The 13,699-nt window shown below is 29.8% G+C and overlaps 1 protein-coding gene across 1 annotated transcript; it reads left to right on the top strand.

Moving 5' to 3' along the window:
• The first annotated feature begins 3,684 nt into the window (after nucleotides 1–3,684).
• Nucleotides 3,685–13,677, top strand: LOC124532573 (leucine-rich melanocyte differentiation-associated protein-like). Its single transcript, XM_047107530.1, has 6 exons — nucleotides 3,685–3,888; nucleotides 10,596–10,681; nucleotides 11,369–11,510; nucleotides 12,130–12,269; nucleotides 12,355–12,560; nucleotides 12,892–13,677. Exons 1-6 carry the CDS (start codon nucleotides 3,838–3,840, stop codon nucleotides 12,969–12,971), a joined length of 705 nt encoding a protein of 234 aa, XP_046963486.1. The 5' UTR covers nucleotides 3,685–3,837; the 3' UTR covers nucleotides 12,972–13,677.
• The last annotated feature ends 22 nt before the right edge of the window (nucleotides 13,678–13,699 follow it).

Here is a 13,699-nt window from a genome sequence, read left to right on the forward strand (position 1 = left end):
TGAGATCTCTTTGTAAAGAACACTGGTGGTTCAATTATGTCCATGCAGTCCTTTTTAGAGATTTGACTTTGTGTTTTGTTCATTGGCTTAAGCGCGAATTGTTCCCTTTTCACCTTAAAATAAATATTACACTATTTCTCATATATCCAATCATCATCAAGTGATAACTGTAGCCCCTAGTACTGTAGTCTTTTTATTTTAAAAATTATAGAAGTTACATCAGCAAACAATACTATCGAGAGTTTATCACATAAGAGATGTGGCAGTTTATTTATATAAACAAGGAACAGAAATGGACCAAAAATTCATCCTTGACCCCCACAGTGACCTGAGCCTCGGGAGATTTCTTTCCATTTACATCAACCCTCTGAATCCGATTGCTTAGATACGAAATCAGAAGGCTGAGTGCAGTATACCTAATTCCATAATGACGCAGCTTCAGAAAGCACAAAATATCCCTAAGGCATCCTGCGACTCCTCCCAGGCCTTGTAAATATTTTTAACAAGCTCAACGCCAGCGTCAGTTGTCGAGCGACCCCTCGTAAATCCAAATAGTGTGTTGTGTAGCATATTGTATTTGTTAAAATGCATTTGATTTAGTAATAGTTTTTCGATTTTTACTATGTTTCATGAGGTCAGGAAACACGCCACTAAGAACAGAATTATTGAATATAGTGACAAGGTAGGGTGCGATTACATCAATTATTGAACTGATTACCTTAACAGAGATCCCCCACGGATGGGTAGTTTTCTTAATATCTAGTGATCTGAAAGAACTTATTATGTCACTTACATTTACACTACATTTACTGTATTAAATTTGAAACTCATATTACATTCTTTCACATTGTTTTTTAATAATGATTCAGCAACGGTGGGAGACGAATTTAGTGAGCTAGTAATCGAAAAAGAAATGTGAACAAAAAATCTTGCCATAATATTACTTCTGAACTTCTCAATTCGATACAAATTGATTGGAAAAAATGTCTTTTTTAAATCCTTAGCATATTTTTTATTTGCGAATTAAATGAAGCCAACTGTCCAAAATGATCTGGCTTTACATATATATGTATAATACATTTCATAAATGTAACATTTGTGATTATGTATACAGTTGGTAAATATGTTGTCAATACATGTTGCGGTGGATGCAGTGATTCTAGTTGGCTCTAGGGACAAGTTAATGAGGTATATGAATATAATAATGATCTGAATCTAATACTTGTGCTATACTTTTCTAATAAATTTATATTAAAGTCACCACAAATACAAATGTATTTACTCGATTCAAATAATTAATAATCAGTAATGCACTTTCCAATGTTTGTTTGAGTGAAATTTTATGAATAATTTTAGCGCTAGGTGCAATTTTATTTTGATTTTGATTTTAAATTTGAAATGAAATTAATTAAAAACATTGTTTCCTTTTTTAATTGCTTTCAGTAACACCTTGACATCGTTTCCTTTTAGTAAGATGATTGTGGGTTCAAACTCAGAGAATCATCACTGAATATTCATGTACTTAATTTGTGCTTGTAATCCATCTCGAGCTCGACGGTGAATGAAAACGTCGTCAGGAAACCTGCATGTGTCTGATTTCATAGAAATTCTGCCACATGTGTATACCACCAACTCGCACTCGAACCATCTCCTCATAGGGAGAGGGGGCCTTAGCCCAGCAGTGGGAAATTTATAGGCTGCTGATGTTGTTGTCCTATTCATTGTATCCTGAAAATAGACTTATCTGATAAGTTTGTATTCATAAGAGTCAAAACTATTAATATTACTCGTGGACCCCAAACTGTGAGTTCTGGACGAAATCATACATAGAATAAACATAAAATCACCTGTGCCGCAACCTGTTAAAATCTGGTACCGCTATATAACTTAGATACCAGAAATATTCAGATAACCAGATGATATGAGGACTGAAAGGGGATCTTTAAAATTGTACGGCAGAGATTTTCACGTAGAAGATTTCCTCGTTCCTGTGGATATGTATCGTTGCCCTTATTCGATAGCAAATCCGAATATTTTTGTACATATATATTGTCAGATTCTGAGGGATAATAATATAACAGCACTGGATTTCTTTAAAAAGCTTTAACTTTCGACCAATTTTCACAGTGTTTAAAAAAATGCTATGGCTAAGTTAATAGATTTATACTTTTTTTTCGTGTTTGCTTTTAACATGTGATATATTATTGGGGGTTTCGTTTAATACGTGGATGTCACAGGTACACTGTATAACTGAGCCTCGTGGAATTAGTCGTGATGATGGTAAGAGACCTGATGGATTAACATTGGTTCCCTGGGAACGAGGTCGGGCCCTTGTGTGGGACGCTACATGTGTTGACACACTCCATCTCATATCCGAGAATCAATGTTAAGAGTCGGTGCCACTGCGGAAAAAGCTGAAGCCAAAAAAAGTACTAAATATTCGTGTATTATATCTAATTACTTTTTTGTTCCATTTGCTGTCGAAGCGCTTGGCTCTCGGAGTAGTGGTGCAAAAAGCTTCATCAAAAGTATAACACCTTGCCTCATTGCCTCCACTGGTGACAGGAGGGCTGGTTCGTTTTTTGCCCAGAGGATCGGATTTGCGATTCAACGGGGAAATACTGCTAGCATTCTTGCCACCATTTCACGCGGTCAAAATGTATACAGTAACTAGTTACATTTTAGTTCATATATATATTTAAGCATTTAATGTTGTTTATTTTTGTGTTAATAAATTATTAAATTACTGTATAACAAATAAGTCTAAAATACTTTATGTTAATTGTCGATAACTAAATCGACATTCTTCTCATCCATATAATACATTCTTGTATTGTTTATTTTTAATACTTGAAACTGTAAGTCTTTTATTATATAAATTATTTTATAACAGTTATAATGTATTAAGTTTGCAAACTTATTATAAATGAATTACGATAGATAATAACCTCTTAAGGAGAATTCCACTAAATTATGAGTGGAACATAGTAAAAAGGGGCCTTGGATTACTCATATCGACACAATTCCATAGACCTTCAACCATTGCCAAAGACAATCATCACAGTGCTTTTAATCGGCAAGAATCCCACATGTAAACGTAGTTCGCCCGTCCGCTAGAGCCTCGGGAAATATTCTGAAGGATCCCAATCCTTAATCCAAGCTGTGGGAGCTTGAAAAAAATATGTCACTTAATAATACTTATAAGAAGTAAAATAATTGCAATTACTTTTGGTTATTTTACTAACAATAATATTAAACCCCCACTTCCATTATAAACCAACGGTTAAATATATTTTATATATATTATCGTTGTCTTCACATTACCGAAGATTATTGAATTGTATTTTTTTTGTCAAGTTATTAAATTTAGACTCGATACAAATATGTAATTATTATTGCTTAAAATTTGAACACTATTATTTTTATTATTTTTACTTATGTAACTACGACAAACATACATAAACTTTGTTAAAAACTAATTGCAAACCATTTACCGTATTACTTAAATAATAAATGAATTGAATTTTCAATCTACATTGTAATATAAAAATAGTCGAAAAAAAAATATTTTGAAAAATCGATTCATTGCTGTTTTGACATATAGGTATCTGTTAACTGTTATTACTTTTTTTATTATCTACAATAATGACAACTGTCAACTAATAACTTGTTTTGCTTTAATTTCGAAATGTTGTGACACTTGAGTGATATGATTCTAAAGTTATTATACAGTATTTGTTTAAATAATAATCAACTGTGTATTTTTTATATAAAAAAAATATAAATATTATTAGTTTTATTTACATTTAAATGATTTTATAAAAGTTCGCATCGAAAATGGAACCTTCACACATTAATGCCTTTGCATTGTCTTTCGATAAAAATCGAGTAAGTTAAGAAAATAATTAATTAATTCCAAACACATAAAGGTATTTTTAACAGCATTAGTACCTGATCGTCGTGATAGAAATTTGCTTTTTTTTCTTCTCTCGTCTTTTCCACTGTACTTTCTTAAAATAACAATCTTGTGAAGACCTATTTCTATAATGTAACATAATTCTAAAAAAAATATATTTTTTTTAATTTATTAAAAAGTTAATATTTTTACAAAAAAAAAGCAAAGATACATGGTACATGCCTTGAAATGGTGGTTTTTAAGAAAGTAATTACTTATTGAAATAACTAGAAATTGATAGCATTAGTATGTGAAATACATTAAAGTTACAATCTATTTAAATTATATGTCTATGTCCCGTTTACTTTTATTAATACTGCTTTCATTATTATACTTCATTTCATTTATCTCACCCTAAACTTTATATTTATACCTAACACAGCTAAATATAGTAATAACCTTGATGACAGTGTAAAATTAACATAAATCTCCATCTATACAACAGTGTATTTATAATTTGTATATATTTTTAATATTGTGTTACTATATGATGGGTTTATGGCTTTACTCATATGAATATTATAAGCTTGTCCATTGATAAAAAATACAATTACTGTAGTATTAATAACCCTACTAGGACAAAACTACATCTTGTATATATAACAAGGATGCATTGAGCTTCAATCCATCATTATTTAAATCTACGAATCCATTCAAAATTGTTATCCAATGCGAAAATGTATTACCTCACTAGTGAAGGATTTCTTATTTGTGGAGCATGTCATTAAAAGGGGAAAATCAGCTATGCTTGCCGTGATTCAAAGAATGTCTTAAATTGCTTGTCTTGTCTGCTAAAATGCTCATTTACTAACCACGGGTTGTCTCAGATCTGAAATACAATGTGATATTAAAATTTGATTTGTATATTTGTAACAATTAATGGAAGTGTTAAATCCAGTGATACTATTGGAACAACATCAAAGAAACTATTCATGCGTAGCAGATAAAACAAATAGTTGTTACAATTCATGATGTTTTTGGGGTACAATTTTTTTTTATTATGTTGTGTTATTGTATTTATAACCATATATTAATCAATAAGTAATAATAGGAAAAAATATATACATGTATAAAATTAAAGTATATTTTGTTTATATCAATGAAAACATAAAATGAGATATCAATATTATTTTTCTGTATGTATTAAATTTGTCATTATGGTATGATAATTATACTAATTGAAATAATTTACAATACAGCTGAGTTACTCATTCTACAGATATAATTTTCTATGCCATAGGAAGCAATATTTTTGATAGAGTGGTATAGCATTCCGCCTGGATTTTTGATTGATGGTCAATATCATATATAAATAGTAAGTTGTGTGGGCAGGTCAATACCCAACACAGTCTGTAGTGTGACTTTATGATAGAAAAAATTGTAATTTTTACATAAATCTGCAAACAGTTTTATATAAAAAAATAATATGTATATTGTACAAATCAACATTAAAAATAATTTATATGATGATATTAATTACTTTCATATTGATAGATAAAATTATTGGTCAAATTAAAGCTCATCATTATCTAGCAAAGAAAATAAAATAAAGCAAATTGGTCCATAAATAGAGGGGATAAATGTATTGAACTGCTGTCTATACAGATAATAATGTTTATAAACTCTTATGTGATCTGATGTTCAATATTAAATTTACTATGTCAAAGTGTATCATTAATTGAAAACAAATAAGATAAGAGTATATCAAACCAATAAGTATATTTTATAGATAATTGAACCCAGTTACTTAGTCCTATTAACCAACATAATAAAGATTGAATTATCAGTGCTTCAGTTTGAATTGTGATTGCTTTTTCATGTAACTACCATATCTGTGATGATGCGTCATGATTTCATTTTACCAGACAGGCCTATAAAAACCCTATGTATTATTAAATTGCGCTGTCTAGCGCAATGAAATAGAACTGGTTTTAACGGATTTGAATCGCGTATATTAATTATTTTTAACATCCCGACGTTTCGAGCACTTTACAGCGTTCGTGGTCACGGGTAAACTCAGGTCTACCCGTGACCACGAACGCTGTAAAACCAGTTTTATTTCAATGTCTATTTTTAATGATTTCGCAATGATTATTTTTTTAAATTAGATGCATTGACAATGTACATATTTCACAACAAAAAAAAAACATAGTTCTCAGACAAAAAAGTTTAATTATATTATGCCTAACCTCCTAAGCGTTCAATGAATCTAAGGAGTACACGGCTTTTTTAAAAAATATTTTTTATAGGGTATTTAAAGGTTGGTTTTCTGTCATTTATAACTTAGGGAGTATACAATTTCTATATCTGTTAGAACTCAATTGATCTTCTAACAGATATAAAAAATGCTGAGAGCTCAGATACCATCAAAGGATTAACATAGGGTGATAATTTTTAGTATCCATTCGATCACCCATTGTATAGATAAAACTATTTGCGCTTTCTTCCACCCTTTTGGAAATATATCGTCTTCAATCTTGATTGTTGAAGGGTATGATTAAAAATTATTACTCGAATTACTTGCCCACATCGCAAAACTAGGAGGAAAGCTACCACCAACTTATCTATTATTCTAAATTTCTAACTCTAAATGTCAATGATTTATATTCCTTTGTGTTTCCGGTTTTTGGACTCAATATATACACCTACTGTCATGGTTAACATTACGAGGACCGGTTTTTACTTCCACAATCCCAAGGTGGACTACCTACCATCACGTAACCAGTTTGCTCGTCTGCCTTCCTAAAATAAATTAATAAAATATGCTCATTGCTGAATAATGATATTGCACTTATAAAGATGATTAACAACGAGATTTTATTACTTCGGTATTTTAATTTCATAATAATTAATTATTATGTAGATAGCACAGGTATGTGGTAATAACTCTGACATAAATGTGCCTAATGATAAAAATTATAGTCATCATTGATATTAAAACTACAATCTATAAAAGAAGCGGTAATGCTACACGTTTGTGAAACCGTGATGCAACAAATCATTCAATTCTTAGTTGAATTTCAAAATCCCGTTGCGATATTCCTTCACTCAAAAATGAAATTAATCGAGGCAGAAATACGATTTTCTGATGTCAGATGGCAACGTGACAGTTAAAATGACATATTCAAAACACGGAATAAAATAAACATAAAACATTTAATCCTTATTTCATCCTAGAGAATCTTACGTTTCCGAGTGGTATGGAAATTTAATTTTGAGCGTACAATATACACGATTACCGTCTGTAGGTCCTTTATTTTTTTATTTTAGCACATAACTAATTACAATCATTAAAAGCGATATGTATACAACGAAACAACACAATGAGTAAAGTAAAAATGTTTTATCTATTTACGTGTCTTTCCCGTTTGTCCTTTGTAATACTTTAAGATTCAATATTGATCATTATTTCATGACGTGACGCCATTAAATCAGTGAATAAGATAAAATATATAGCTCGAAATAACTGAGTAAAGTGTCTGCCAATTTTTTCCCCTATTCAGGATATAATGAATAAATTCAAGGCAACGTGAGCAAATTACTTAATAAGATTTATTTTTCGACATTTTATAACTACGCCCTCTCTCTTATAACATAGAGCTCTTGGTGCCTATTGGATATTCGTTTTTAGTAACTATGACCTTGATCATAAGTTCGAGAAAAACTGAAACAGTCATCAAATCCTTAACCAAAAAAACATGTTTACAACTTTCTTTATACCTTATCGATCTACCTATTTGATACTCTGAACGTAAATTAAAAAAGTGAAATGTTATTTACATTTAAACCCCTCCAAAAATAGATAAAGAATACGGTTTCGATAACGTTAAACGCGGTATAAAAACTTGAGACAGTATAGTTAAATTTTATGAAGCCCGCAAACGACAGATTCCCTCAAATTACCTTACTTTTATGTCTAGTTCAATTGTAGCTACAAAAGTAATTCAGAACATGAAAGCACGTTTATTAGAATCTGATAACATATAGCTATAAGGGTAATCTTGAAACCTTACGACCAAGAGCGATTAAAGAAAATGTGTATCGTCACTAAGTGGACATCTCGTATGTAATTTCTGAACTAGTATTTAATCTTATTATGCTTTTGATCAAAATTACGTAAATAGCAGAACATGAAAATAATTTAAATTATATTTTATTAAGCTTACTAAATGGTAATCATGGTTGTTAGGCATATAGAAAGCAGATATAAGACAGCTAAATTACCTTCCTCTGGTAATTACAAACTACTCTTTTGTAAAAATTACGAAAATTTGCAATTAAAACATATTAGGTATACCTTCTCTACTCTCTACCTTTTATTTATTTAAGATTAGATTAGTTTGTATTTGGCGAATGAAAAAAATCAAACGTTAATTATTAAATATGCTTACTTTTGAAGCGACCATAGTCGTCCGTAGTAAGGAGTTTGGGCAATGGACTAATGGCTAGAAAATAACATATTTATGATATTTTAAAAATAATTTGCAATTGTTTCGTTTTTCCGATTCACATTTCCTCGTTTAACTTAGATTTCTGTTCCTTTAGCTTTAACGAAAATAATTCAAAAATAGCATAACTATTTATCGTCTTTTTTCTGCTATCTACATGATTTAAACATTTTTATATTCATAATGTACAGCCTGTGCAAATATTTTGACCGCATTATTTATATTTACTGACATCATCAAATGCGCTCGATCCTAAACAGAAAAAACAGTTGAAAATAAAAGTCCAGATTTGGAGTAAATCCGTTATTGATCACGAGAATTACCACAAAATTTAACTAAAACTCCAAATACTATTTAATTCAATCAATAAACGGAGGCGTAATAACTAACTACCCTATTTCTATCTTAAACTTCTAAATTAAGAACAGAAGTTCTTAAAATATAAAATTGAAAACAAAAGTTTGTATAGAAATACAAACTTTTGTTTTCAATTTTAGACGACTAATTTTCAAAGATGATGGCAGTCAGTCATTTCATGTCATATTAGGTTGGCCTTTCAAATATTTTTTTATTTCTCTTAAGTTATAATATAGGTCCTTATGTTTTAAAATTAAGTTATTAATATCTCTGGCTACAGTGCCACGTGATCTAAAATGTAAGTTGTAATCTTATGGTGAACCATAAGTAAAGAGATTGTTAAGCGATTTAGGAAAAGATAGAAGACACAGACAATATCAGAAAGCGACTTGGTTTTATATTATTTATATAAATTATTATTATTCGAGCTGCGATGGTAAGTGATTTCCTGTTTACTTTAACTTGATGTAAAATTACGTATTCATTTGTCATTGATAAACCGTGTTACGAACAGAAAGAAAGAGAGAAAGCAATTTTGCATCGTAAATTGAAACCGTATTAAGGGCGAGCACTTTAGCAAAAGTATTATATTATACTAGCGACTTAAACCTTCCTCTCTGCGTCTAATGAGGTACCTTCTACCTTGTTAATATACAATAATTTAAAATTTTGTTTTCCAATTCGATTATTTTTCTATGTTTAATATTGTTTGTATTATATAGATACCTAGATTATGGATTTATAGTATATCATTTTGAGTATTAATATATTGCCGTATGCCGTCACCCTAATATATACGATATAACATATATATAATACGACAGCAAATGAGCTCTTTTTAAAGCAATACATTTCATTTGTAACAATAAAATCTATTGTAGACTCTTAGTTCAACAAATGTACAGTATTGGATTATTGTAATATCCAATTAGCTCTAAATCTCAATAATTTAATAATAGATTATTTAATTATTATTTTAAAATAACAGCACAAAGTCAACTGGTCATGAATAGCCAAATGAAAAGTCAACAGTCTGAAGGCTATTTCAATTATGTCCTTGTGCAAACTATCGTTAAAGATTTACGTTTTCATGATAAACTTGTCTTTTAATATTCCGTTTGATCTCAACGCTTACTAGTAGCCATCATCTTAAATAGAAGTAAATTAATTAAACTATGTTGCCAATTAATTAAATATTTCAGGCAAAGTTTTTTTTGTGAAAAGTAATCCTGAGAAAATATTACATGATTAATTATAATCGTAATATTTTTATTTATTTATGATTTCAATTGATTGTTGTCGCTTAAAGCGATGCTTGAGACACAAATACTCGTGTTTTTGTATCTTTGTGGCTCGACGAATAATGTTGGTAAAAATACTGATAATGTTGGTAATTTTTAATAACTGGTATTATATGTTCTTTGTTTATTTACATATTCATAACAAAAAAACTGCAACGAATCCTAAAGACCTTCAGCGGTTTTGAACGTAAGCCGAAACTAGTTGAGTTTTAGTTGTACATGATAAATTATTTAGAATAAAACAAATATGTTTATTTGCCTTGTAGATGCATAAATTCAAATACAAAATATTATTGAAATGCATAAAATAAGTAATACGGTGTTTGTAATTGAGTTAATATTGTATTTGGCTGTTTTGATAAATATTTATATTCTCCGTTATGTATAATTTATCAGATCTTGACCAGACTTTATTGGCCACATTTAGATAAATACTTTCTACTCAGAACCTAGTTCTATTGACCTCTGAATTATCAATGGCGAAAACGTTCGGATTTTAAATTTAAAAAAATTAAGTAACCGTTTTTGTTTCAGTTGAGCTATTGCGGCCAAGATTGTCAAAGGATACCGCCATCTTTATGGAATATGTATGGGACAAAAGTAAATTACTTGGATCTCAGGTAAAACATCATTATCTACTTTCTACTTTAATGTATTACTTAAGATTGTTAATGTTACCAAATTTTATAATTATACCTCAAGTGGATAGACCATTTGTATCACTTCATAGATATAATAAACATCAAACATAATTCTCATAACGCTTTAAATGTTAATGTAAATCAATAAGACCTATACACATTCAGAATAACTCTCATAGAACTATCCATATACATACATCTCATTAGTCTCTTTCGAAAGTCTAAGATTTCTTTTTTTTGTAATTTTGAATATATTATGATGTCTGGAACCAAATATCTGGCTCATTAGCATGATTGTAACACTCACGTTATGTTGTTATTTTTATAAAATTGTTCATTTTTAATTTTCGTTCTCCTTTTTATAAAATAAAACTGACAAAAATAAAACGTTTATATCAATACCTCAAACAAAAGTAATATTCCGACGAACAATTAGTCATTCATTTTCGCATCTCATTTCTTCTCGGAGACGGATCGAACGCCATTACTTTATCAAAACAAAACAGGTTATTTTAGGCAAGGCAACTTTACATGTGATTAGGCGCTTTATATAAGTTATCTCGTGCTGTATTTTTATTGTATTCATGGTATATAATATTTTATTGTATTTAAGAAAATTTTACCTACTATTTACTATGTTGATGTTTTGTATGTGCGTGTTTTCAGTTACAATAACATTGAAACTTTAAAAGGTCTAGAAAATTTCAAGGCATTGGAAGAATTAATATTAGACAACAATAAATTAGGCGACACTGTTAATTTTCCACACTTACCGAGATTGAGGACTTTATCGATAAACAAGAATCAGGTAATCCTTTAATTATAAGTGTATTAAAAGTATAGGTAAGGTGACTTAAAATTTTAAACAAAGCGATCTGCTTACCGATCGCAAAATATGAACATTTTCTTATAATTTGTGCGTAGGTAATTTCTGTGGGCCACGAGGAAAAGCCGCGCGAAAAGTTGGATTATACAAGCTTGTTCATACAATTTGTCAAATTGATTGACGCGAACGATTACCGCTCGAGGTTCCTTAAAAATTGGGCTATCTTAAGTAATCATAATCAATCAAATAGGACTTGTAGACTATCAGATTAGCGCTTGAAGAGAATTCCAGTGTAATAATTTAAATTAGTGCACTTATTGAATAAATCGAAAGCTTAGTATTAACACCTCGCAATACTCGAGATTATAATATTGTCTCTAAATATCAGTCAACACCTTAGATGAAAATAAGTAATTAAGTTTTTATAGAATATACATAAATCGATTCGATTTTTTTTTTTAATATTTTTATTGGATCAAAAATTGTTTTCTTATGTGTTTTTCAAATGGGAAGGTACAGTTCGGGTGGACCAAGGCGCATGCATTGTCTTAAAGTTAATATATTAAATTACTTTATTAATAATTGTAATTTTATTTTTCAGATATCAGATTTAGATAGATTGATTAATGAAATAAGTAAGAATTTTCCATCACTGACATACCTGAGTCTTTTAAGTAATAAAGCATGTCCGAACCAGCTTTCTGATAATGATAAAGACGATGCTGACTACCAAAGATACAGGTGAAGCATAGGAACTTTAAACGATGTATCATTTTGCTATAAATTTACTGAAAGACTTTAATTTAAAATGCTTCAATAATTTCAGATATTTTGTATTGTATAAACTGCCAAATTTACGTTTTTTGGATTCAAAACGAGTTTCAACGGCAGAAAGTAAGGAAGCGGCAACTCGTGGCCAGTTTATGCGCGTGCGCAGACCCACCATCGATACAAGCCCCGCCGTGGTGTCGCCTCCAGGCACCACCTTGAGGCCCTTACCTGTGGACCTAAATTCATTGGGCAAACATAAAGGTTACATAATTGAATACAAAATATTTATGTCAATTTTGTTAGAGACTTAATTTCTCGCGTCTTCCTAGGAATGCTTTTTACAAGCTTACTTTTTACCAAATTTCATTAAATTCGGTACAGTCAAAAATCAAAATCAAAATAATCTGTATTCAAGTGGACTTTTACAAGCACTTTTGAATCGTCAATTAACAATTAAGTGAAGCTACCACCTACAACAAGCTACCAGCTAACAAATTACAAGTGGCTTGAAAAGCAACATATAGATTGACATACAGATTTTTTTTCGCATTTATAATATAGTATTTTATACATGTTTACTCTTTATTTTCAGGTGCTTACGGAAAATGCCTTTATAAATATACAGGCAAGCATTCAGAAGGAAACAGGTTTATACTCAATAGTGATTTATGAGATATCAAGACGTTGGTAATGTAAATTGATATTTGTATATTGATAGCTACACACGCAACAGAGTACTAGACATTTACTTATCTAATACATGGTAAGCTATGATAGTAAGGAGGTTATGTCGCATTCCCAAGCTAATGTGTCCTTTTTGTTTGTGTAGTGTTTTAATCCACGACACTGCCTGCCTATTATGGTAACTAAACGTATATTTCGAAATTCGAATTTTAAATTTAAATACTGACTCCTTAGTAATATCCTTTTTTTAACAAATAATTAATTTACGTATATAAATATTTACAATACTACTACATGATGCAAGTACAATAATATTGTATAATGCTATTTAATTTACAATGTAGATATTACTTTATATATAAGTATACTTTACGAATAAATCTGCGAATTGTATCACTCAAAATTGTTGCGTGTATAGTTATTTTTTAATCATTTGTTGCCAGAACTAAAATATTTAATTTTATTGTGGTATGCCATATTGTTTTTCACTTTTTTCACTGCGGTATAAAAATATTTTTGGTCGACTAATTATAATTTGACATTGTATTTTAGCCATAAGCGCACATATATTTTAAATATAGAATTTATAAATTGTATTATAAAATCGTACTGTTTTGCCTAGTGCAACAACTGCCATATATACTTTTACAACTGTGATTATTGACACATTATATTAAAGTTGCGTCACTAATTATGAATTTGTTTTATTATCACAC

This window comes from Vanessa cardui, chromosome 9, assembly GCF_905220365.1.
Source record: "Vanessa cardui chromosome 9, ilVanCard2.1, whole genome shotgun sequence".
Lineage (NCBI taxonomy): Eukaryota > Metazoa > Arthropoda > Insecta > Lepidoptera > Nymphalidae > Vanessa > Vanessa cardui.

What these genes read in the sequence shown, in the direction of transcription:
- LOC124532573 (XM_047107530.1), top strand. Translation starts at nt 3,838, where the DNA reads ATGGAACCTTCACACATTAATGCCTTTGCATTGTCTTTCGATAAAAAT. An exon ending in GTAAATTACTTGGATCTCAG is followed by an intron (nt 10,682 to 11,368) that starts GTAAAACATCAT and finishes GCGTGTTTTCAG; the next exon opens with TTACAATAACATTGAAACTT. An exon ending in TTCATTGGGCAAACATAAAG is followed by an intron (nt 12,561 to 12,891) that starts GTTACATAATTG and finishes CTTTATTTTCAG; the next exon opens with GTGCTTACGGAAAATGCCTT.